Source organism: Sceloporus occidentalis, unplaced genomic scaffold, assembly GCF_023333645.1.
Source record: "Sceloporus occidentalis isolate IW3139 unplaced genomic scaffold, rSceOcc1.0.p SCAF_3, whole genome shotgun sequence".
NCBI lineage: Eukaryota > Metazoa > Chordata > Lepidosauria > Squamata > Phrynosomatidae > Sceloporus > Sceloporus occidentalis.
In genome coordinates this window covers 114,158,771-114,186,223 of record NW_028316983.1, presented here as the reverse complement: position 1 = coordinate 114,186,223, position 27,453 = coordinate 114,158,771, and the positions used below count along the sequence as shown (strand labels likewise).

General features: G+C 40.8%; 1 protein-coding gene across 3 annotated transcripts in view; it reads right to left on the bottom strand.

The window, feature by feature from the left end:
* Positions 1-27,453, bottom strand: part of COLGALT2 (collagen beta(1-O)galactosyltransferase 2) — an 82,391-nt gene that overhangs the window by 11,274 nt on the left and 43,664 nt on the right. For all 3 annotated transcript variants that reach the window (XM_089515863.1, XM_089515864.1, XM_089515862.1), the window contains 6 exons: positions 17,258-17,368; positions 14,343-14,460; positions 11,774-11,908; positions 5,792-5,996; positions 3,393-3,512; positions 654-730 (listed from right to left, as the gene is read on the bottom strand). In XM_089515863.1, the coding sequence (XP_089371989.1) occupies positions 654-730; positions 3,393-3,512; positions 5,792-5,996; positions 11,774-11,908; positions 14,343-14,460; positions 17,258-17,368 (766 nt within the window). The remainder of the gene's footprint in view (positions 1-653; positions 731-3,392; positions 3,513-5,791; positions 5,997-11,773; positions 11,909-14,342; positions 14,461-17,257; positions 17,369-27,453) is intronic.

Genomic DNA, 27,453 nt, shown 5'->3' with positions numbered 1-27,453 from the left:
AATATTAAAAACTGCTAGCGCAGCATTGATAGGAAAGAAATGCTGGGCAAGGGAAGGAGTATCATCCTCTCACTGATATTCTTCCCAGCCCTTACCATTTGCATGTAAGGAGGTAAAATACGGTTTTAGCAGGCCCATCTTTCCTTTGTAACACTTTCTTCCTACATTCAGTATTAAAATTGCTTTTTGCTCTAGGAAAAAAAAGGCACCCAGCTCCTTACATTTCTATTCATTGAGCGCTCAGAGACTAAAAATATCACAGATGACTACTGGTCCCAGACCACAAGTTAAGAAATAATGGCTTTTCTTAGAAACTGCTATTTGCTAAAAACCAAATAAGAGAACTAAAATGAAAACATACAAAAATCTTAAGCAACTATGTTGACCAATTTGGTGGGAGGGGGGAAGAGGGCGGTAAACTCCACATTACAGTAACACTAACTAGTTAGAACTAACAAAAAGGCAGAAATGACTAATGACTGATAAACACACGTATATATATACTTCTCACACATGCTCAGCTCAGACCATGACATTTTGCTAACCATTCAGGTTGTCTTTGATTTCTAAAGTCAGCTAATTTAAGTTCCTACTGAATGCTATCCTCTCCATTCGCCTACTTACAAAACCAGCATAGTAAGGTGTCCTATTACCTCATCAAATCCCATCTTGTCTGGGTGCTTTGGGGGAACTGTGACAAACTCTGAAGGTTCAATTGGAGGGTGGTCAACTGGAAGAAAGGAGAAAGAGCCATAAATCGATGTGCATTAGAGAAATCTTTCAAGCTGCTCACCTGGGAGATGCATAGCTTTGCACTAAGTTCTGCACTGTGCCAAGCAGCCTCCTTACAAGCTGGTCTATATTCAGGTTACTGAGAAGCAGTTTCCACTGCCCAAGGCTTGCTTCCACCTAACTGTGCATAACGTAGCAGCCATAGTATGCTACAGGCTGTTTGTTGTATACTTTTAAAAGAAAAAAGCTTACCAATAGCTTTGTTGCAAAAGCCTTTGTTGCTGTTGTGTGCCTTCAAGTTGTTTCCAACTTATGGTGACTTTATGGCAGGGCTTTCTGAGGAAGTAGACTAAAGTCTACAAAAGCTCATGCTGCCAACTTCTTTCTTTCAGTTAGTATCAAAGGTGCTACAAGATCTCTCTATATACTGATTCTACAGACTAACATGGCTATATCTTTGAACTGCATCAACTTTTGAAAAGATCTTTTTGTGGTTAGTGTTGATATCCTCAAAAATGAATGGAAACTGTGGCCTGGGTTGTGATTAGATTTAAATTTAAATAACCATTTTCACTTATACCAGAAAAGAAATTAGTTTAATTCCATCCCACACCAAGGTCAGGGATGCTCCCAATTACTTAATCAGAAGCATAGTGGGGTCAATGTCCTCATACACATCAGTCCCACTTCTCAAGACCGATCAGATAAGGGCTCCCAATGGAGGAGGATAGAGCTTAAAGTAGCTCAGGCCTGGCCTCGGCAACAAGTATAGATGGTATCACCCAAGTGGCATCAAGAAGTGTGGAAAATGTGGCTACTCATTGTGGCAGCCTCTTTTTCCAATGGACAGCTGAGTGAGCAAAAGAGAACCTGAAAGAATTTTCTGCTCAATCACTTATTAGCCTTTATGAGGCTTCCTTTTTAACTAGACTGTTCAAGAGCACTTCAGAATTCTGGTTTCAAACTCCTGTCAATTCTCTTTAATATCAACTAAATACTAGTTAATTTCTAAAGAACAGTTAATTGACAAAGTTAGTGATGACACAGACCTAATGCTATGTCATGGTTAAAGGAAAGCTTGGAAGAGCAGAGGGAAATTTTTGTAATAGGGGATGATGGCAGAAGGAAAACATGAGGCCATGGCATTGGGCCATGCAATTCTTAACTCAGTATTGTCCGTGACTAAGCAGAACTGAGATTAGGTGGTGCAGTTGGCCCTCCATTATCCACAGATTCTATATCCATGGATTCCACCATCCACAGCTTGAAAGTATTTTTAAAAAATAATTCCCAAAAGCAAGCTTTTATTTTGCCATACAGTATTGTATTTAACAGGACATGATGATCCACAGATTTTCATAAGTACAGGAGGTCCTGAAACCATACCCCATCAGATACCAAGGGCCCACTGTACAATACAGAAATATTTATTCATTCTCTTTTTTCTGTCTGGTCAAGCTCTAAGTGGTACAAAAAGATTTTGCACTTGTCCCTCCACATTCACTGGGGTTAGGGGCACAGGTCTCCCGTGAATGTGAACCGCAAATAAGAAAAACACTATGTTTTTACCTGAGAGAACACTATTCTAGGAATCTCTAGGTCCTCCAATGCAATTCCATGGTCAACATCTGCCAGATACTAACAACAGAATTGCGCAGGAGAAGCTACAAATGCCTAGTGGAGTGTTCTCTCTAGGAATCTCTAGATCCTTCGGCACAACTTTTGGTTAAAGGTGACCACAGAGTTGTGCTGGAGGACCTAGATATCCATAGAGAGAACATAATAAAATCTGTGAATATTGTATATACTCATGTCTAAGTCTAGACATTTTAGTCAAAAAAACTGACTCTCCAAAAAGAGTCAACTTATCCATGAGTCAATGTAAGTACTGTACTTTAACTCTTATAAAGAAAAAAAGAACCATCCCTGTTGAAACACAAGAGTGCAATCTGTCATGGAAGCACCGATCCCCTCTATTCTCCCATCCTTCTAGCTTTTAGCATAAACATAGTTATTCCTGAAGTAATTTTGTAATTTTCTTTGGCACTGTTTTGTTTGCTTGATCTTTTACATCCTTTGTTACATGCCCCTAGGTTTTACCCTTGACTTATCCACAGGTCATATTAAAATCCATAATATTGGCCCCAAAACATGCCCTCAACTTATAGTTGAGTATATACAGTAATCACATCGGCTAAAGTCAAAGCTGCAAATGGGGAGGGACGAGTGTACTTAAGAATCCATCTTAAAAAGAAGTATTAGTTAAAATACACATGTAAAACAAAGTGCACAAATTAACAGTATAAAAACTATTACATAGTTTGAACCATAACTCAGAAAAGTTACTTCTTTGGCCAAGGGGCTGCTGGATCCTTGTCGCTGTCATTTTAAAAGCAACTTTGCATTCCAAGCTCTGATTTGAATCCATCACATTTTAATCATCGTTTGATGATCATCATATCATCTCTTGGAACTTTTTCCTGCTCACTTCATTGAATCAGAAGTGCATAGCTTTATGTATATTGCTAGAACAATATACATAACCTTCATACAAGATGTTCACATATCAGCTGAGCAGCAGCAGAGATATACCTGAAGCATCTTAATCCAAAATGGCTGAACATACAACTGTTATGTGTAATGCCAAACATTGTACTTACTCATCGCCTCAATGAGCACATGAACAATATTGTCAATGTCATCCTCCAGGGTCTGCTGAGCTTTCAATGGCACAGGAAGATAGCCATAATGTTCTCTGTTGCAGATGTACATCTGAATATCTGGAGATAATGAGAAAGGGGCAGGCATGTGAGGTGGCCTCCTTTAATGAAGCAAAGGCAGTTGCCATGGCAATCCTCTTTGCCCTCTTTGAGACTAAAATTTGGACTTCCAACCTACCTCCACTTAATCCTTCCTAATCAGTGCAATGCAAAATGCAGTGTGTCCCATCCTATTTAGTTGATTGGCAGGGCTGAGGGCCATAAAGGGGGAAGAAGACAGGAAAGCAAGCACCAGAATCTACTGTTTGCCATGACACCTAAGACAATACCCTGTTTCTGTTGGCACTGAACTTAGCAAACAGGACAAAACTCACAATCTAGCTCAGATATGGGGAAAATGCCCCCCTTGTGTTGTTGAACTATAACTCACACCAGCCCCCTCACCACTTGCTATGCTGGCTAGGGCTAATCATAACTGCAGTCCAACAACAAATATTATCCCTCCCTGCTATATATAAAAAACTATGAGCAGAAAAAATAGCAAGGGATGGAGGATTTTGTATCTGATGATTAGAAGGAAATGAGGAAGCAAGGTGGCTTGCAAGATATTTAAAAGCCAATAAAACATAGTAAAATTATTACATTACATATGCATTAAACATATATTCAAATACTTTAAAGCATCATTTCAAATAAGACATCATTAGAAATATGAAAACATCAATAGAAATGTATTAAACACACCAACATTTGAGGGCCAGATATCATCATTTTTGGCTCTCCAAAGCAATGGAAAGCCACAGCAAACTGTCACTGGCACCATTTTGGAGTCCCAGATGTAACATTTCATCACTTTTGACTACTGCTTAAATAAACACTAAGACTGTTTTGACGTGCCCTCCCAAAACATTTTGGAATGTCCTAGTGCACTGATGGCAAACCTTTTAGGGATTGAGTGCCCAAACTAAAAGGTGTTTGGGGGGGGGGGGACTTTCAGGGGGTGAGACCTCTGGGTCGGGACTTCTCCTCTGCCTTCCCAGGTCTTCAGCTGCCTCTCCAAAGACAGCTGAAGGCCTGGGGAGATGAAGAGGAAAAGGTGTGCGCCTGGTCCTCCTCTTCCCCACCCTCCATGTGCCACAAAAAATGGCTCTGCGTGCTATCTCTGGCACATGTGCCATAGGTTTGCCACCATAGTTCTAGTGTGCTCCCAACAAGTGGGGCTTTTTCCACATGCAGGCCCAGATTATCAATGGTTCCATTTCCACAACTGCTCCAGGTCCCTTGCTGGCAAGGAGCCCAGTGCTCAAAGGAAAATGTGTGGCTTGCTTCCTCTTCTTCCCCAGTGTCTTTCAAAATCTCCCTGTTTCTGTTAGCATCCATATTCTTTGTGTTACTTGAGTAACTGAGTGAAAAACGTGTGCGATCAGGATTTTGATCACATGGTAGGTACAGGTTAAAAATAGGTTCCTGATTAAGTTCCTGGTGCTGCTATCTCTTGGGCTTTGCAATAGGTACTGTTCACTATATATACTTAGTATAAAACATTTTAGTCAAAAATTGATCCCAAAAATCTGGGTTGACTTATCCACAGGTCAATGTAAGCACTATAACTCTCATCAAGCAAGGAACCATCCTCTTCTGCGAACAGAGGTGAAAAGTGAGAGGTTAGTCTGTCCCGAGATCACCTTAAAGAAGCATGAACTCCCTCTATGCTCTCTGCCATGGCACTGTTTCTGACCTTTTTTAATGCCTGGGCAGGAAAATGGCAGCAGCAGTAGGATTTCAAAGGATTTGATTAAACATTTATGTATGTTTGTCAGCTTTTCTGGGTTAAAATCAGGCAAAGTTACCACATTTAAGTTAAAGACTATAATCACTGCTAACATAGTTGTCATTTTCTTTGTTTTGCCTTTTCATCCTTTCTGACACATGTGCTCCATCTGTGCCTAGTTGCCTCATCACACAGCCATGATTTATTGTAGTCCCCTCCTCATCCATCCAGCTTTTAGAGTGCGCACAAGCAGTAATGTCTGTCAAAATATAGGAAATTCTTTGACATTGCTTTCCTTTCCATCATTCCATTGTTACATGCCCCTAAGTTTTACCCTTGACATATCCTTGGGTCATATCCAAATCCTGGCCCTACAACCTGCCCTTGAGGTCGACTTACAGTTCTGTAACACTCTCAGCCTCAGAAGATGATAGCAAACCTCCTCTGACCAAGAAAACCCCATGATAGGTTTGCCTTTGGGTCGCCATAAGTCGGAAACAACTTGAAGGCACACAACACACATATGGTAATTTCTACCACATTTCTTATCCAATTTCAGGTTACTCACCTGCCTGGCGACTTGAGAAGGCAAAGACAATGATATCATCAAAAGTCCAGGTATAATCCTGATGTGGGGGATAAAACATCAATTTATCCGATGCCTCTTTCCTCAGGTCTATGAGGAATGTGGAGTGAACCATTGGGACTGCAAAGCAACCAGTCCTCTTCCATTCCCTGATCAAGGAATAGTCTGGTGTTCTCTTGTAGTAGCCCTGGAATAAAGGAAAATGCACAGTTTATCTCAAATGAGACACACTTTCTGGATGAAGTTGCAGTTTATGAATTTCTTTTTGCTCACTTTTATTACTATTGTTATTAACACTATCAGCAATACTAATCAAATACAGTAATGACTTTTTAGAATAATATAAAACAAACATATGAAAAACAGGTAAGAGCCAAGAAATTATAGTAGAACAAGACTTATACAAGAATTCAAGAAGATTAAAGCCAACAATGTATTCAGCATGGTGGAGACATATCAAAATGTACTGTCCAGAATTTGAGGGCAAGGGTCATTTGAGAGTCTTGTTGTTGTTAACTACCCTCAAGTCGACCCTGACTCATGGCAACCCTATAGATGAAACATTTCCGAGATCTCCTATCCTCCACCTCTCTGCTTTGTTCCTGCAAATTCATGTCCGTGCCCTTGCTGATTGAATCTATCCATCTGGATAGTCTTCCTCTCTTTCTACTACCCTCTACCTTTCCTAGCATTATTGTCTTTTCTAGTGATCCCTACCTTCCCATTAAGTGGTCAAAGTATGACAGCCTCAATTTGATCATCTTGGCTTCCAAGGAGATTTCAGGTTTGATCTGTTCAAGGATCCATTTGTCTTGTCTTTTTGGCTGTCCATGGTATCTTAAGCACTCTCCTCCAGCACCAAATCTCAAATGAGTTGATTTTCTTTTTGTCTGATTTCTTTACTGTCTAGGTCTCACATCCATACATGGTGATGAGGAATACAATGGTTTGAATGATTTTAACTTTAGTGCTTAGAGAGTCTACAAGGAGAAAATTTCTGATCATGTAGACAATGTGTACCGTATATACTTGTGTACAAGTCAACCTCATGTATAAGTTGAGGAAAGGCTTTAGGGCCAAAATCATGGATTTTGATATGACCCATGGATAAGTCAAGGACAGAAGCTTTTACAATCGGGTTGAAAGTAGAGAGAAAAGGGGTGTTTAGTCAGAGGAGGAGGAGAAGAAGATTGGGTTGGAAATGGAGGGGGAAAGGGTAGCTAGGATTGTCAGGGGAAATGCAAAGAGGAGGAAGAGGAGGATGCAAAAAGATTTTAAGATTGGGTTGCAAGTGGAGTGATAAAAGGGTACCTGGATTGTCAGGGGAACTGCAAAGAGGAGGAGGAGGAGGATGCAAAAGGGTATTAATATTGAGTTGAGAAGGGAATCAGCGCACACACACACACACACGTGCCTCGCAGCTCTTTCAGCAATCATTGGTGAAGGGTCTGGAAACCATGTCCTATGAGGAATGACTTAGGGAGCTGGGGATGTTTAGCCTGGAGAAGAGAAGGTTAAGAGGTAATATGATAGCCCTGTTTAAATATTTTAAGGGATGTTATACTGAGGAGGGAACAAGCTTGTTTTCTGCTACTCCAGAGAACAGGACCTGGAACAATGGCTGCAAGCTACAAGACAAGAAATTCCACCTCAACATTAAGAGGAACTTCCTGACAGTATGGGTTACTTGACAGTGGAACACACTCCCTTGGAGTGTGGTGGAGCCTCCTTCCTTGGAGGTCTTTAAACAGAGTCTGGATGGCCATCTGTCAGGGATGCCTTGATTGAGAGTTCCTGCATGGCAGGGAGTTGGACTGGATGGCCCTTGTGGTCTCTTCCAACTCTACGATTCTATGATTGCTGAGGCACGGAGAGTGGAACATGAAGAGTGGAACATCAGAGCTGCTTTTTAGGGGCCTTTATAAGCAATGTTAGGTTGTTGTTGTTAACTGCCTTCTAGTCAATCTCAACCCATGTTAACTGTATTGATCCGCATATAAGTCGACCCTAGATTTTAGGGTCAATTTTTGGGCATAAATTTCTAGACTTACAGTCGAGTATACACGGTACTTGTGGTCTTCATCTAGAGGTAAATTGTTCTGCTAGGAATACTGGCCATATTTCATCCAACACTGTGTTGATAATTCTAGTGGAGACTTCCATTGCTTAGTTATTTCTGATCTAGCAGCTGTAAGCAGCATGGAGATCAGGTTCTGTGTTTCAAATTTTTATCCTCCATAAAGATAAGACAATAAAAGCAATGAACCCTTAATATGAATTGTCAGGCATGTCATTTCAGTTATTATTTTAATTATTTAATTCCTTCATGTTGCTGCTATGAGTCCTGAGAAATACAGATGAAGTAGAGCACCTTTTCCTCCAAATGCTCTCCAATAAAGACCAGAAATATTTTTATTAATGCATTTGATTTACAGTGCCATACAATGTCATATATGGACTATTTTCACAGTGGCTTCTTCAAGTAGTGTTCTGTAGTGCTGGATTTAAAGGTTTTTAAGGGTCTGTATGTAGTTTTATTTTTATTGTTTTAACTGTTTTAACATGTACTGTTTAAAGTACTTTTATCTTTTAAATGGCATTTTATTCTTTTAATGAGTAATGTATTTTAAATACTAAACCAGTTTAATTGCATTTTAATGCCCACTTTTGTATGTTTTAATTTGCATGTGACTTTGTGTCCTAATTTTGGGAGGAAGCGATAAATTTATTATTATTATTATTATTATTATTATTATTATGTTTGTTTGTTTGTTTGTTTGTTTGTTTGAAAAAGTGGAATAGGTATGGTCTTAATTGGCAGTGAAATCCAAATACTTTCCACTGGCTATCAGAAATTTGTATACCTGGGTCTGTTTCCCAAGCTTCCTTGAGTTCTACTGCAGAGCTATAGCTAACATCCAGTAACAAATTATAAATCGGGAAACTGAGATCCTGTGGCAAACCGGGCCTTGACAAGGAGCTGGGCCATGTGCAGGCCTACTGGGCAGAAGTCCTGCCCCTTGCTATAGGATTCTGGGAACTGTATTTTTTCGCGGTTGTGTGTCTTCCAGTTGTTTCCAATATATGGCAACCTTAAGGCAAACTTATCATGGGATTTTCTTGGAAAGATTTATTCAGAGGTTTGCCACTGCCTTCCTCTGAGGCTGAGAGACTGTGACTTTCTGAAAGTCACCCAGTTGGCCCCAATGGGAGGAGAAGAGCCCAGCTTTCCTAACCCTCTGTCAAAAGGAAGGACTTTACAACCCCAGGTTTGCGTTCACTGGAAGGTAAGGGAACAGGCTGGGTCAGGGTGACCAGCCATCCTCCTTTTCCATCTCTTTCTGTCCAGGAGGAATTTGACAATGTCTTCCATTTTGGGCCAGGGTGACAAGCCATCCTCCTTTACCAGGACAAGCCCTCCTTTCCACCTCTTTCTTATCAGGTGGAATTCCATAACGTCCTCCATTTTGGGACATTGTTTTAAGGAAGTTTGCAATTGCCTTCCTCTGAGGCTAAGAGTGTGACTCCTTGTTTCCTACTTATGGCAACTTTAAGGCAAACCTATCCTGGGGTTTTCTTGGCAAGATTACTTCAGTGAGGATTTTTGCTATTGCCTTCCTCTGAGGCTAAGAGTGTGACTTGTGTGTGTGGTGCCTTCAAGTCGTTTCTGATTTATGTTGACCCTAAGGCAGTGATGTCCAAACTCTGGCCCTCCACGTATCTTGGACTTCAGCGCCCAGAAGCCTCAGCCATCTTATTCACAATGGTTCAGAAAGAATGTTAATGAAGCATTAAAATTTACTAGTCTCCATCTTTTGCTCCCTGCTTGTGAGGCCACAACTGGTACACCAGCATAAAAACTGGTGAAAGATACATTCTGTCAGCAAAGGCACATGGACCGTCCTCAAAGAGTCTGCTTGATCTAAAAACATTCCAGATTGCAAATCATATCCTTAGCAGCACCTTATCCAAAACAGGAAGAATGCTATACTTCAGATGAAGCACTATTTAATGGACCCAATGCAACAAAAAGAATCAACGAATCACTGAAGAATGAACTACGTTCACATTAGATTTCTTAAGATAAGGACAGTAGGTCTGGTGTTGGATTGGGTCAGTGTCAGAGTGGACATCGAGAGAGCTAGACCCTAGCTTTTGCTGAGGTAATTAAGCCAGTCATTCTTTCTCAGGCACCCCAAGGTGTGGCTGTGAAGATAAGGCAGGGAGGAACTGAGCTATGTTCACCACTTGGAGCTCACTGGAGGAAAGACAGAAAATAAATCTGTCAAATAAATAAAGCAGGATTACCTGGTGTTGAAATCTATAGCACTGTTCAATGCACCTAACTTCACTACAGAGTGTCTTTTAAAATAGACTGGTGAATTGTCAAACACATACGTTTGAGTAGATGGGAAGCAAGAACACTTTCAGTGCTAGCGTCGAAGTGACACCAACTCAGTCCCACAAAAACCTTCTCTGTCCACCCAGAAATCTCTTAGCTAACTTACTGCTGCTCACACTCAAAATTACAAAAAGACAGTTCATTTGCAAACAGCACCTGTCCTGCTCTCACCTACAAAAAGCTACACATGACAGATTCTAATAGCTTAGAGAAGACAATAGCCTCATTGTAGACCATGACTGTGACTAAAACAGTGAAGAGGGTGTTTGTGTGTCAATGGATCATCAGAAATGGATCAGACCACTCTTCATCAAGGATTGAATAGATCTCAGTATCTGAGGTAAAGGGAATTTGAAACTCTGTTTTTTAAAACCAAGAAGCAATACCACAATTTTTTTACAGCTTTAGCACTTTCAGTGATGAAAACAATTGCCTAAGTGGCCAACCTGAAAAATACCTGCTTTCCAGAGCATGACACAGAGGCTGAGTCACTGAAGAAACAGAGCAGGAGTAGCATCTTTTTATGGAGAAGCTCTTTGTTGCTCTGGTTTGTCTGCTACCAGCCATACACTAGGGAGCTGCTGGGAACTGCTACCACTTGTCAAAAATATAACCCCAGAAATGTCTGCAAGCCAAGTTAATGAACACATCTCAAACAAAACACCAAGTAGGATGGGGTTGTGACAATGCTGCTCCAGCTGCACACTGATCTCAGCCTGCACACCAGCACTTAATTCCCAAAAGAGGAAAGTCATCAAGAGCAGAGTGAAATCACTAGGCTGGAAATGTACCATAAAAACTGGAGGAGTAGCGTGTGTGTCTGTGTGCTTTTTATTCTGAGCTAGGAAGTCAGCAAAATACAACTCCTTTCAGAATTCCCTTCATGGGTTACATTTCCTCAACAAAATATTGATAACCCGGTTAATGATGGCATAACATATGATGTAAGGGCTGTAGACCTCTATTTAGAGCCAGTGTGATGTAATGATTTCAGCATTGGACTATGACTATGGAGACTAGTATTCAAATCCCTACTTGGCCATGGAAATCCACTAGGTGGTCTTGGGCAAGTCATATTGTCTCAGCCTCAGGGGAAGGCAAATGCCCTTTGAACAAAGCTTGCCAAGAAAGCCCTGTGATAAGTTTGCCATAGGGTTGTCATAAGATGGAAATGATTTGAAGGCAACAACAACAAGGGCTGTATGGTTTCCTTCACATGGCCATTACTAAATTTGCCATATAGAAAAATGCTAATTTCTGATCCTCATGAAGATAAGAATATATGGCAGAGCTAAAGTCTTGGATCCTCCAAAGAGATTTTGGTAAATCTCCATAAGAGATTTCTGACCTGTAATACTTCCCTGAGACCAGCAGCAAAGAACACAGAATGCATAGGGCATATTTTATTATGCATGCATTCATTCTTTGCCACTTTGCCTTTCCTACCACTATAAAAGATTACACTCTAGAATTCTGTGAGGCATAGAGCTGTCTGTATTTATCTATCCACATATGAAATGTTATATACATAGTTTGGGCTGTATCAATAAGTAGTCACTTGCCTGAGGTGTCATTCCACACCAGAAGTTAGAGTACAGAGAGCGAGATTCAAGCATTGGTGCTACAATGGTCTTGTTTTCAGCTATCATCAGATTCAGCACATCTGGATTGGTCAGGAAATTGTCAGCATCTACAAACTAGAAGGAGAGGATTGAAAAAAATCATGAGGATAGTGATGTCTAAATGTCCCATAAACAAGAATGGATCAAAAGTGTTACACATCTCCAGCTCTTGTGATGTAGGAAAGTGAGCAAAATAAATGGAGATTTCCATCACCAACCCACCAACATTAAGCTAACCAAAATTTACACTGTACCAAAGCCAAGAACAAATACTGGTAAATTTTGTATCTGCTTGTTTGCACATACCAAACAGTGATACTGTTTACCACTGAAATGGAATGAAGCTTCAGGATTTATTTAGTCCACAAATAAGAGCAGAAACCTCCAGGTATTTTTTACAGTGGGATTGGAAAAGTAGTTTAAACTGGTCCATTACTGGGTCATAGCTATCACTTGAACTACATCCAATCCTGCTTCCTGGCCTTTTTTGCTAGGGCCCCATTTATTCATTTATTTGACTGATATATCTCTCTTCTCCAAAACACTGGGACTTGAATTCAAAGATATAGCCATGTTAGTCTATAGATCAGTATGTAGAGAGATCTTGCAGCACCTCTGAGACTAACTGAAAGAAAGAAGTTGGCAGCATGAGCTTTCATAGACAAAAGTCTATTTCCCCAGGTGCATCAAATGCATCTGAGGAAGTAGACGTTTGCCTACAAAAATTCATGCTGCCAATTTCTTTATTTCAGTTAGTCTCAAAGGTGCTACAAGATCTCTCTACATACTGGGACTTGAGGCAGCTCACAACAAAATGGATTCAAAGTATACAGATAAATATACAAAAATTCTAATACTAAAATACAAATTAGTTAAAAGCAATAAAAAGTACAGCAATGAAAAACTGCAACATCCATCCATCAGAAGCCCCTTCTTCAGTAATGAGTCAGTCGCCAAAGGTTCTCTTGCCTGAATTTAAAAACCTATCTTAAAAACCAACATCTTAAGCACAAAAAAGAACCAACCACCTCACAGTTGGAATTAAAAAGTGCATGCAGAATGGTGGGATTAATCACTGGAGAAACAAATTGTCCTATGGTTTTCAGCTGCAGTACAACTTACACTAGAGGTTCTTGGATATTGAAGACTGAGGTATATATTAATTCCGTTATATATTAATAAAGCTAAATAGGGCTCTGATGGTTGACTAAAGGGATTCTTGAATCCACTTACCCTCTACCATTTCTAAAAAGGAGGATAGAGAATGTGCATCTCTCTAGATGCTTAGCAACTACCATCCCACCTCCCCTTACAGCAAGCACAGCCAATAGTTAGAATTGAGGGGAGCTGCAGTCCAACGACATCTAGAGATGTAGAAAGATCTTGTAGCATCTTTGAAACTAACTAAAGAAAGAAGTTGGTAGGATAGGCTTTTGTAGGCTTAAGTCTACTTTTTCAGATGTATTTGGTGGAGCGGTAAGCCAGGGACAGACTAATATATGTACTTGGTATGTGACATTCTCATATTCTCCTTAGGTGTGTCAATAAAGATTTGGTTCTGCGCCTCCATAGGAAATTCCCTGAGCAGCCTGTATAATTCCCTCCGGTATTCCTGATACTGATACTACAGACTAACAAGGCTATATCTTAAATTCTAGAGATGCACATTTTCCCATCCCTAATGAAGAAAGAGATGTACAGAATTAAGTAAGAATCTATCTCATTTTCTAACAGTGGGAAGGAGTGGTTAGAGCAACATCGATGAGAGAATACATTTCCCAGAATTAGGAGGGCATGATAACATGGATGGGAATCAGAATATATCAAAAAGAAGCATGTATGTCGACAGTATCAATATCCACATAGGTACCTGGGTAAATCCTGGAAGTTATTGTTGGACTACAATTCTCAGATTCTTCCCGGCTGCATAACCACTGGAAAATCTCAGAGTTATGACCTACAGAAGTAACTTTCCTAAATTTGGCATTTAGAAAAGGTAAAGGTAAAGGTAGTCTCTTGACATGAATGTTTAGTCATAACTGACTGTAAGGGGTGTTGCTCATCTTCATTTCTAAGCCAAAGAGCCAGCGTTGTCCATGGACTGCTCTGGTGGTCATTTGGCCAGAATGACTGCACCAAACGTTACTACCTTCCCACTGAGAAGTGGCACCTATTTATCTACGTGTATTTGTATGTTTTCGAACTGCTAGGTTGGCAGAAGCTGGGGCTAGTGAGGGGAGCTCACCCCATCATGCAGCGCTCAGGCCTCAAACTGCCAGCCTTCCAATCTTCTGATCATCAGAACTGGCATCTTTACCACTAAGCCACCACATCTCCTTTGGCATTTAGAGGAAGGACACAAACACAGTATAAGATGCCTATATTTCATGTTTCCAACTTCCTTCTTTATACCAACCCAAACACAGAATAATTATCTGACATGTCCATTGATTAAAATCAAGAAAAGAAAAAATGCCCAAACCTCCTAGAACTACAGGTTTATCTTTACCATAATATAGTCAGACCACTTTTCCCTTGCAGTTCTCAAAGCAGCTTGCCTCAGCTTCATCACATGAGCAAATCTGGAGTTTGGCCAATGTTTGGGCCCAATCTCTTCAGGGTAAGACCTGTAAACAAAAAAGAAATTTAAAATACTGCCATCTTGCAGTAGTGCACATTGCAGCTCCTGCAGGATTGCTCAGTATTATTTACTTTCTGACTTTAGTATTTTAATTTTAAAAGGGGAGAGGGAGGAAGCAAATACAGCTTAGTCACCTCAAGTGCCCTAAAAGGGAAATAGTAGAAAATGTGAAGGAATATTCTAAGCAAAGAAAAACACATTGAAATTTATTCCTGGAGTGTGTACCCAAGACTTAGTGGAACACACAGCATCACTCTATTTCCTGGCCAACACGTGTGTTGGGCATTACAGGGAATAGTGTTTACAATTTAAAAAAAAAAGCCTAGACTTCTAGACTTGCACAACACAACATTGACACAAATTAGCTTGCTTATAGAATTCACTCACACAAGGAAGTAGACACAATACACATCCAATTTAAGTGGCTTTTAAAGAGATCAGGAAATTTGGCAGAGGGGACTGAGGTCTATTAGCAATGATAGCTTTAAAAGGGGAAACCTCCATGTACAAAAGCAATATATCTCCAAGTGCCAGATCTGAGGCACTTTCTGGCTGCTTTAGGTACGAAATAAATGCTAGGCATGAGGTCTCCAAATCTAATCCAGCAAAACAACTTCTCCGTTGGATATTAATATATTTCCTCTCACGGGTTATGACACAATATTGCTGCTCAACCATTTGCGGTAATCAGAAAACTGCCCCACACATGAAGTTCACTATAGCAAAACTAAGTGATATCTAAGAGCCAGTGAGGTTAGGCTAAGGAGACAATTCAAAGTCTCACTCAGCCATGAAATACACTGAGTGACCTTAGGCCATCATTATATCACAATTTTCTTTGCTGCCTGGAGAATTTTGGATGTTGTTATTTAAAAATGCAACTGTTTTTCCAATCTGTGGGCCTATCTTATTATTATTATTATTAACCTTTATTTATGAAGCCCTGTAAATTTACACAGCGCTGTACATGCAATCTTTTTAGTTAGACGGTTCCCTGCCCTCAGGCTTACAATCTAAATCGACATGACACAGAAGGAGAAAGGAGTGGTGGAGGGAAAGGGTAAGAGGTCCAGCAGTTCCTCTCTACCTCCAAGGCCTGGACCAAGGCAGATGAACTGGAGGGAAGGCTTGGCTTCATAATGGATGGTTAATCTTCTTCCAGGGAAAATAAATACTCTCAAGTAGGATAATACATATAAAATACATAGCAATACAGGAAATGATTCGATAAAACAGACAACAAAAGAATAACAAAAAGCAAGTGACAATTATGCAATGCCTGGGAAGGCTTCTCTGAACAGGATGGTTTTCAACTCCGTTTTGAAGCTGGTTAAAGAAGTGATGGCTCTTGCTCGCGGGGGAAGAAGATTCCAGGAGTGAGGGGCAGCAAGTGAAAAGGGGAGAATCCGGGATGGGGCAGAGGAAATCCTGGACTGAGACAGCAGACCTTGACTACCAGAATGGAGGGCCCTGGTGGGAAGGTGAGGAGAAAGAAGGTCTGATAAGTAAGGAGGAGCCAGTCCATGGAGGGCTTTAAATGTCGACAGCAGGAGCTTATACTGAATGCGGAAAAGGAGGGGGAGCCAGTGAAGGGATGCCAACACAGGAGAGATGTGGTCAGAGTGGTGGGTGGAAGTGATAATGCGTGCAGCTGAATGCTGAACAGAGATTAAAGGACGGAGGTGAGAAAGAGGAAGCCCAGCCAGGAGGACGTTACAGTAATCAAGTCGTGAGATCACTAGGGCATGGGCCAGGATCTTGGCAGTAGAGGAGGAGAGATATGGTCGTATTTTGGCAATATTGTACAAAAAGAATCTACAAGCCTTGGCTGTGGTCTGGATCTGAGGGATACATGACAGAGAAGAGTCAAAGATAAAACCAAGACTGTGGGCTTGCCGGACTGGTTGAATAGAAATGTTGTCCACAGAGACAGAAAAGGAGTGTTGAAGGGTGGGCTTAGGAGGAAAGACAAGAAGCTCTGTCTTGGACATGTTGAGCTTCAAACGCCGATGGCGCATCCACTGCGAGACAGCTGTGAGGCAAGAGGAGACTTGCTGTTCAAGCCTTGGAGAAAGGTCAGGGGTGGAAAGATACAGCTGGGTGTCATCGGCATACAGATGATAGGAAAAGCCAAAAGAGCTAATGAGTTTTCCTAAGGACAGTGTGTAGAGAGAAAACAGAAGGGGACCCAGAACAGAGCCCTGGGGAACTCCAACAGATAAGGGAACAGAAGAAGAAGTCTGACCTCCTGCAACTACTGCAAAAGATCTGCCAGACAAGTAAGATCTAAACCATTCGAGAACAGAGTCTGAGAACCCAAGGTCAGAAAGTATATCAACTAGAAGACAGTGATCAACAGTGTCAAAGGCAGCAGACAAATCAAGAAGGATGAGTACAGAGTAAAGGCCATTAGCCTTGGCCTGTAAAAGGTCATTCGAAATCTTAGTGAGAGCTGTCTCAGTAGAATGCCTTGGGTGGAAACCAGACTGAAAGGGATCGAGGATGGAGTTGGCTTCAAGAAACTCAAGACAGCGTGAATAAAAAACCCGTTCCAAAACCTTGTCTTTGTCTCTCTTCTCCCAATCTCCTACTCCTGCAACACCCCTTACAGCAGATCCCAGAGGAACAGAAAACAAGCAGGACAGGACCCCCCTCCCCTCCGCAATCAGATTCACAGAGCAGAGTGTTATTCCCCAAAACTGCTGGAGAAGCATGGTTCAAATATTACAAATATTTTGTTGCACTCCTTTTACTGGAAAAATATCCAGTGATCCAGTACTTACTGGGGCTCCTCCATTGGCCTCCACTCCACGTAGTGATAAAGTTTTTGTACATTCTTCAGCCACTCTCTAAGGATACCTGTTGTGTTGTCAACATTATGGTCAGTGGCAACCCTAAAGGAAATACACAGAATGATTACTCACATGGAATATCTTTAAATCAAAGATAATCTAATAAAAGTGGGTGCTTACTGACAACAGTCACTTTGCCATTGTTTTGGGGATCCCTCATCAAATGTAGTCATGCCTTTCCAGCAGCATCTTTATAAGGCACTAAAAAAACCTGGCATATATTTTATTAGATCAATTCATTTTTAAAAGTTTGATGACTCCTACAAATTATAGGGTAGAATACTGCAGAAGTCAACTAAGCCTCGGATGAACTGAGTGCAAACATATTGTTTTTATAACAACGTAAGTATATATTTACTTTGCTTACTAGCTATAATTATATAATCCAAATTAATATGGCAAATAGCCATTCAGCCACTGATCACAGATAGTTTCACAGAGCACAATTGGACTTCTTTCACAAGCCTTATCTAGGCTTTTGTTAAGTGTCTCTACTACAGATGCAAAGAAGAAACTATGCTAGCCCCACATGTTCTATACTCACCATGTCTCTGAAAAAGGGAGCCTGTTGCTCTCTAAATGAGGCAAAGCTTACAAAAGCTATGGAGAGAACCTTTGTAAATACAAAATGCTGACCTTCTACTTGAACCTTTACATACTTTCGAACTGCTAGGTTGGCAGAAGCTGGAATGGATGACGGGAGCTCACTCCGCCAAGTGGCACTTGGGCCTTGAACTGCCAACCTTGCAGTCATCAGAGAGAGTGTAGTAACTGCTGAGCCACTGCACCCCTGTGTGTAAATGTGTAAAGCTGCTCTTTTATTTGGAGCAGAAAGTGCATAAAAAGGTGCCTGGCCAACATTTTTATTCTCTGCTTGTTAGACAAGTGAGAAGGGAAACATGAATATTATTTAAAAACTTCCACAAAAGACAGAAAGCTAAAATGTGAGGTATTCTTAGTTCAGTACATTCTTATTACTTTACTGAATAAAAATCATTTTTATGTCCTCCTCAAAAGAAACTGAGGCACACGTTCTTCCCCATTGATGCAACCAAGCACTCTGCAAAAAGGGCACAATCTTTTGAAGCAATGAAAGTTTCCTCTTTCCACCCCTGATGTAGATTCTGACAGAGGGAAAAGAGATTTTTTTTGTGACAAAATGCAACTTGCATCTATGTGAAAAGAAGAAAGCTTCATTTTACTTGTGTAATATGCTTCTAACCTCCAGGGTCATGTTAATAAGACCTCAAAGCCAAAAGACCTCAAAGCTCAATGCCAAAAGCTGTAGACTTAAGACTAATTTCTCTAATGATAAGTTGAACTGCTACATTGGAGGGAATGACAAGAAAACCTAGCCAGAAGTAAAAGTACAAATGAGCCAATTCAAGTCTTTTATATTGTTGCTCAGCTCTATTCTTTAGATACTGAATTTACAAACAAAGGGTTTTCTATGTTGCCTCACTTCATTGTATGGGAAACCACACATACTGTATAAATGCATGAGTATCTGTGAGACAATGGAATTAGCCCCCCAGCTCCTTTCCCACCCTGTTAAACTGCCAAACAGAGAAAGATTTCCTTACTTGACTGAGCTAGAGACATAATGAAAGCAAACAGCTTATGAGAGCCATTTCCACGGAACTAGTTACCCAGAATGAACACAAGGCCTGCATGACTACCGTAGCTTCTTTGTAGACAGGCTGGCAGGATGTCCAAGGGGTCATTTCTGATGTTATGTGAAAATCAGAATGGATGACAAGAACATCCCTTTTGTGCATTTCCACTGCAGGTGGTATGCAGACAGCAAGGCTAGGCAGATAACTCCCTTGGGGCAGACAGGCAAAGAATGCTACGATTCGGAGACTTAAAAAAATTAACAGACCTGAAGGAAGCACTTTTAGCATCTTGAATCTCATTATTTGTTTACAATTGTTATATACTGCCAGCCACAATAACTATTCTAAGTGGTGTACAAGAATTATAGGTATGCATGTGTGTATACACACACACACACAGTGGGCCCTCCACATTCGCTAGGGTTAGGGGCACAGACCTCTGTGAAAGTGGAAAAATTGCAAGTTAAAAAAACGTATTATTATATACCTGAGAGAACACCCCTCTAGGAATCTCTAGGTCCTCCAGTATGACTCTACAGTCAACATCTGGCAGAGTTATGCTGGAAGACCTAGAGATTCCTAGAGAGAACATATTAATCAAATCTGCAAAGATCAAAACTGCAAATGTGGAGGGCTTACTGTGTGTGTGTGTGTATGCCGAAGTAAGTGAATTGGCGTAAACCAAAATGACTCTTCCCCCCCCCTTCCCTCTCCCATCCCAGTGGTGAGTGAGTGCATAAATGGGGATTTTTAAGGCCAGCCATCCCACATACACCAAATATTAAAAATAAAATGGCAGCAATATGCTTGCTGGATGGAGGATGCACCACAAATCTCTCCCACCCACCACCCCAAACTACACCCCATCCCGATGCCACATTGATTCATAAGGATACATGTTGCAAAAACAACAGGAAGAACTGTTTTTTCCTGGAAAGTGTGAAACAAAAAGAGTTGCTTTTTAAACCCCCCCAGTCATCGAAAAGAAGTTCTTTCCCTTCAGATCCAGAGGAACGTCCTGTGTTCCTACAAGATCGGTAATCAAAAATAATAATAAATAAAACTTTAATTTATATCCTGCTTTTTGTTACCACAATCAAAGCGGCGTACAACATTTAAAAAATACAATATATACAATTCCCCCCCTTAAAAAGGATTAAACAATTCTATCCATTAAAATCACATACGATAAAATCTAAAAACAATAATACGATAATAAAATAATGGTGGGCAGAGTCTTCACTTATATATGGCTGTGGGGGGAGCGTTACATAGCCGGGTTCTATTCTGGGAAGGTCTGCCGGAAGAGATCCATCTTAACAGCTTTCTTGAAGCACTCTAGGTTGGCAATTTGACGGATCTCGTCTGGCAGGCCATTCCATAAAATGGGAGCAATCGCGGAAAAAGTCCTCTGGGAGGTTGCCGTCAATCTGGTCTTTGTGGACTGCAGCAAATTCCTCCCAGAGGATCTGAGGGTACAGGGCAGATTATATGGAAGGAGGCGATCCCTTAAGTAGGTTGGGCCCAAGCCATGGAGGGCTTTAAAGGTAATGACCAACACCTTGTACTGTGCTTGGAAATGAATAGGCAGCCAGTGGAGTGATTACAATATAGGTGTAATATGGTCACTCCTAGTTGTTCCTGTAATCAATTTGGCTGCCATATTCTGTACCAGTTGAAGTTTCTGGACTAGGCACAAGGGTAGCCCCATGTAGAGCGCATTGCAAAAATCAAGTCTTGAGGTTACCAGTGATCTAATTTGGAAAAGCGGTATATAAATAAACATCATCATCATCATCATCATCATCATTATTATGTACTACAGTTTCGAGGTAATCCCGTTCCAGGAAAGGGCGCAGCTGACGTATCAGCCGGAGCTGATAACAGGCACACTTGACCGTTGCATTCACCTGATTTCTCATCTGAAGTGACGAGTCGAGAAGCACCCCTAAGCTGCGGACACAGTTCTTTGAGCGGAGCGTGAACCCCTCTAGGATTGGAAGTTGCGGCCTGATACCTGGTTTGGGGGCTCGTACCATAAGTACTTCCATTTTGTCTGGATTCAGCTTGAGCTTGTTTTCCCTCATCCAGTCCATTACTGCTGCAAGACATTGACTGAGGGGAGAAATGCCATCTGTCGTCATTGCTGATGACTGAGACATGGAGAAGTATATTTGGGTGTCATCAGCATACTGATAACACCCCACTCCATGTCTACGGATGATTTCTCCCAGCAGCTCCATATAGATGTTGAATAGCATTGGGTACAGGATGGCGCCCTGAGGGACGCCACAATTAAGCTCTGTTTTTGAAGAGCAACTGCCCCCAAGAATCACCCTCTGGAATCTACCTGAGAGGAAGGAACGGAACCAATGCAAAGCAGTGCCTCCAATTCCTAACTCTCTCAGGCGTTCCAAGAGAATGTCGTAGTCTATTGTGTCAAATGCCACTGAGAGGTCTAATAGCACCAGCAGGGTCACGCTTCCTCTGGCAGTCTCCACCCCATATCCTGTCCTGAAGCCAGTTTGAAATGGATCTAGAAAATCAGTTTCATCCAAGACCACTTGGAGCTGAAGAGCGACAGCCCTCTCAATCACCTTACTGAAAAGTGGCAGATGGGAAACAGGCCTATAATTTTTCATGTCCAGGGGGTCCAGGGAAGTTTTTTTCAGAAGTGGTCTAACAACCGCTTCCTTTAAGGCAGATGGTACATAACCTTCCCTAAGGGATGCATTGATGACACGTCTAAGAAACGCCATCAAGGCATCACCCCCCTGGATGGCCAGTCATGATGGGCAGGGGTCGAGAGGGCATGTCGTCTTCTTCACCTTTCCAAGGATCTTGTCCACATCATCAGTACTCACAAGTTCAAATTGATCCAGTCTAGTCTCATAAACGGATTGACTGGACACCTCATCAGTTGATTTTGCCCCAACATTGGTGTCCAGGTGGGCTCTTATCTTATCTGCAAAGTAGTTGTTAAATGCATCACAGCAGGCTGTTGTCGGGTTAAGTAGAGGGTTCTGGGTAGATGGCAACACTGTCAGTTCCCTCACCACCCTAAACAATTCTGCCGAACGAGACTTGGCAGATACAATGCGAGCAGACGAAAAGGATCTCCTCATTGCTTTTATTGCCTCTTTATAAGAATAAAGAAATTTCTTATGACAAGTTCTGTCAGATAAGAGTACAGTTGAGCGCCATTTGCGCTCTAGTCGTTGTAACTGAACTAAGTACAAATTATTTTACAGGTATGGATTCATTCTCCCGAATCTATCCATCTGTTATGTGGTCTTCCTCTTTTCCTATTGTCTTCTGCCTTAACCAAGCATTACCAGCTATCAAATGCTGAGGTCACTTGTGTGATTTCTCTGGCAACTATGCTCTTCTTGTCTCTCAACCTGTTTCACTGTGAGCAGTAGTACAGCCTTCACGGTTGGAGTGGGTGTGCAGAAGTGTTTGTGTTGATGTTCCATGACATTCTCCCAGAGTCTAGAGAAGTCACTTTTTGGACTACAACACTCAGAATTCTCTAGGAAGCATGGTCAATAGCCATACAGATATTGGATCAGGGAAACTGTAGTCCAAACATAACTTTACCTTGCTCTGCATTTTGCTGTTCCTCAGCAAAAACAAGACCTTAACCAAACCATCAGCTCCAAGAACTGGAAAATACACCCTCGCAGCATTCAGGAATTCCTCAGATTCCACAAGTCTCTGAGGCCAAACTTTCATCAAATGTCCCCCAGGTCTGCAGGGGAAACCTTAAGATATGAATAGGACAGGAGGATTCACTCAAACTAAGGAAAAACTGTCACATGTTGAATCAGCATTGCTCTAAGCCGCTAATGGAGTAATCTCTTGATTTCTCTACTATTTCCTTTCCCAGAGAATGTAGTCTTTCAGAGGATCCATTTAGCACATCAAAATACTGAGGTATGCTATACAAGGATACAAGGAATTTGATACAAGACCTCAGGCTGAAACGTATTTAGTGTTTTGGCAAAATCTAATTAGAAAAATAAAAAATAAATCAGGAACTATGGAAGAGGTTTCTAGGGACTGGACTGTCTTATGTGGCACTCTCAAACTCTTTTGATAATGCTGTTGTCACTGTTGAAATATGCATGCACATACAAGTGTTCCACACAAAATACACATTTTCTCCCTCCCTGTCCAGTTTTTCTACCTATTTAGGCAACTGTATTCTCCCTCATTTTTGCCAGCAGCTTCCTTAACAAAATATGTCCAAATTACAGGGCCAAATTTCAACAGTGAAAAATGTAAGGTACTACATTTAGGCAGGAAAAAAATGAAATAACCAGATATAAGATGGTGTCCTCACGAGAAAGGGATCTATGAATCTAAGTAGACCACAAGCTAAACTTGAGCCAAGAATGCAATGCAGCAGTTAAAAAAGCCAGTATGATACTAGGCTGCATCAACAGAATTATAGTGTCTAGATAGAGAGAAGTAATAGTACCACTCTATTCTGATTTGGTCAGGTCTCACCTGGAATACTGTGTCCAGTTCTGAGCACCACATTTCAAAAAGGATGTTGGGAAGCTGGAGCATGTCCAAAGGAGGCCGACAACAATGGTGAAGGGTATGGAAATCATGCCTTGTGAGAAGCAGCTTAGGGAGCTGGGTATTTTTGGCCTGGAGACGGTTAAGAGGTGATAGGATAGCCCTGTTTAAGTACCTGAAGGGATGTCATATTGAGGCCAGAGCTCATTTTCTCCAGAGAACAGGACCCAGAGCAATGGATTCAAACTACAGGCAAAGAGATTCCACCTGAACATTAGGAAGAAATTCCTTATAGTAAGAATTGTTCGACAGTGGCACACACTTCCTCGGTATGGTGGAGCCTCCTTCTTTGGAGGTCTTTAAACAGAGGCTGGACAGCCATCTGTCAGGGGTGCTTTGATTGTGAGTTCCTGCATGGCAAGGGGGTTGGACTAGACGGCCCATAGGGTCTCTTCTAACTCTATGATTCTAACCACAGAGTTGCAGGGAACCCTTGTTGAAAGATAATCTTTAGTAAGTCAGCCAGAACTTTAAGTTTAAAAATCCAACTAGTTTCTTCCTCCTTTCTTCTCCTATTTTGAGCTTCTGCTTATTTGCTGTTTATTTATTTTGAGCCCGGTGTCAAGGAAGCAAAGAACAGTCTATTTTGCTAGTTTTCATCCTTGTAGGAAAACTACCAGAAGTTCTACCAAAAAGGAACACTATGTGCCTTCAGGTTTTCCACTTTGAGTGCCACATTGTAGTCCATGAAGCAGAGGGAGAGAAAACACATCAAAAGAGAAACAGAAATGTATCATTTCTTTCTCCTGACCTCCATCCCCATCTTAACAGTCAGTCCATTGCTAAGGTACGCTGTGAGGAATAAATGTCCTCTTGCTCCCACCAAATTATTCTGAATAGAACAACACATGTAAGACATATAAGAAAAAAGATCCACCTTATGCTGAGTCTGGAAAGCCCTAGTACTGTCAATCCTATTTGTCAGTGGCTATCACATGCTGTAATGTTTTATTCTACTGCTGCTTTTATTAATCTGTGTATACAGTCAGCCCTCCTTTTCCATGGATTTTTTATCCACAAATTCAAGCATCTAGGGCTTGAAAATGCATTAAAAATATAAAAATTCCAGAAAGCAAACCATGGTTTTGCCATTTTATATATTTTCGATGCCATCATATTGAATGGGACTTGAACATCCATGGATTTTGCTATCCACGGCAGATCCTGGAACCAAACCCCAGTGGATAACAAGGACTCACTGTATTCACTTTCACTACCCAGAGAACTCGTGTTATCAAATTCTGGTTATCAAGCAGTCTAAACGTGCAATTGATAAGGAGACAAAATTCTAATTGAGTTTATAGACATCTCCTAGGGAAGAGCATTTCTTCAAAGGAGGGTTTGTTAAAGTTCATGCAAAATGTGGTGCCTTTCAAATGCATACTCAACAGTGTAGAAATCCTTTCATGGTAGTGCGTCCAGACCATGCAACTGTGAATGTGAGAACAATGATGTGAGAGGTGCTAATGGGAACGGCCCTCTCTCACAGAATCATTACCAAGACCCATGAGTGGAACCCTCATCCATGTGAGATGCATTTTACAATACTTCTCCCTGCAGTGTCAGATCATTAAATGCTTCAGGGATTGCATGTGAAGGCACTTGCAAGTCAGCGAATAGTGGGAATTTTTTCAATTATGTATACAAAATATTTCCTCCTGAGGGTGTAACTACAGATAAGGCTTCTAGGGTGGCAGCACATGCAACACTTCAGATGATGAGGGGGGATGCCTGATGAGACTTCACAACACAGTAGGGAGCTATATTATCATCTATGGTTATTATGAAAACATATTGGCATCTTTAATGGGCTGCCCATATTATTATTTTTTTCAATATAAATTCCTTTTGACAAGATTGAGGAAAAAAGAGGCAGTCTCCTTCTCAAAACACCAGCAATGAGTGCAAAACAGTCCTGACATAAACCAAACAATGTGTTTTCGGCTTTCCCGTAACCAATGATTAAAAACAAGTCGAGTCATTTCTTCCTCCTTATTCATCAGGGCGTGCAATTTCTGCTAAAATTAATGTCCTATTTTTTTTAAAAAAAAGAAAACAAGTGGAACTTTTTTGTTTCAAGCCAAAGATCCTGACTATTAGAATTTAAAATCTTTATTCCACTATAAAACTGACATGCACCTCAGACACACATTGTGACAGATTCTAATGCCTTTTTGCAAGAATGATTAAAAACCTAGAGAAGAATAAGCATATTTAATGGGCAATGTTGCTGGACAAAGCCTATTTTTCAGATACTGTTATGCCAGTTCTATGGTAGGGCTCTTAGTCCTACCAAACAAGAGGCACAGTACAGCTATTTCTCTTTTCCATCATTGCTATCTTGGTAGCATCAGTGGTCATTCTGAGACCATTCGGGGAAGACACTCCTTTCTAGTTTCCTCCACCCCTGTAAAAATTTTCCAAGAAAAAATAAAATAAAAGTTTGGTAGAATATAGGGAAAAAACTTTGATTAAACATATTCTACTTTGGGATGTTAGCAATACTTCTAAAGAGAATGTTTTACTTACTTAAAATGACAGGAATTTTATATTATGAAGATCTGCATGTATGACAGTCTACACAATTTGGGAACAATAATTCTTGGGTAAATTGTATGTATGTACTGCTTGCCCAGGAATTATTATTTTCACATTCTCAAACTCAAACTCAAGATGGATTTTGCACTTTTCAATATTTGTTTTTAAACTAATTTAACAGTGTCTTTACAAACAATGTCTTCTTTTTTTTAAGTGGAAATATTAAAAATGGCATTCTCTCATTTCCAACTGTTTCAGTACTCATAGTGTGACATGGTATACTCCAGTGTGCCACTTAATTCTGCTGCTTATGTGACAGGATGCACACAGAGAGCCCTTAGGTTAAATTCAAGGGAATGGTTTTGAAAATGGACTAAAAACACTGGAGTGTCTAATTTTGGATTAGGCGATCTGCCTCTTCCATAAACACAGAGTGACATATTCATCACATCTCTTCTAAATAATGAAGTATTGGCCTTGTTTTCTAAAAACATGTCCACTAGTATACAGTTTTTAAGTTGGGAAATTCACAGAGATGAAATATTTTAACAGCAGCAGTATTTGTCAGAGGACAAAGAGGAAAAATGCTTGCAATTAAAGAAAGAACAATGCTTTATGACTGTACTCCTGGAGACTGGCATGTTGCTATTTGCCTTCATAGCCAGGTGTGCTGCATGCTTTTGAAAGTGTAGCCTGTAAAGATCATTCAGGAAGGAGTAAGAATATACTGTACATCATGCATTTCAGTTAAATAGGTCAGGCCTCAGGTGTGCGCAGTGTCAATGAGCAGCAGCTTCCAAAATAACACCCTTATGTAGCTTTTCAGTATGATATCTACTATGTTGAAAAGGTATTTGAAATATTTATAGCCCACTTCTCAACTATAGTCCCCCAAGGTGACTGAGTGATTAACAGGTGCCTATTTGCAAAAAGATCCACTGCTAGGTAATTAGACATTTTGATCAATGTAACAATATCTATATGGATAATATCAACAAGCAGCTTGTTGTTGTTGTGTGTCTTCAAGTAGTTTCCAACTTATGGCAAACCTAAAGTGAACTTATCACCCCGTTTTCTTGAAAAGATTTGTTCAGAGGGGGTTTTCCCATTGCCTTCCTCTGAGGTGGAGAGAGTCTGACTCAAGGGCACCCAGTGGGATTCCATGGCCAAATGAAGATTCGAATCCTGGGTCCAAAACACACTGCAGAAATAATCCAGTTTGAAACCATTTTAACTGCTCTGGCTCAATGCTATGGAATTCTGGGAACTGTAGTGTTTGTGAGACAGTTAGCTTTCTCTGTCAAAGAGTTCTGGTGCTACATAAACTACAATTCCCAAGATTCTCTAGCACTGAGCGAGGGCAGTTGAACCAGTCTCAAACTGGAT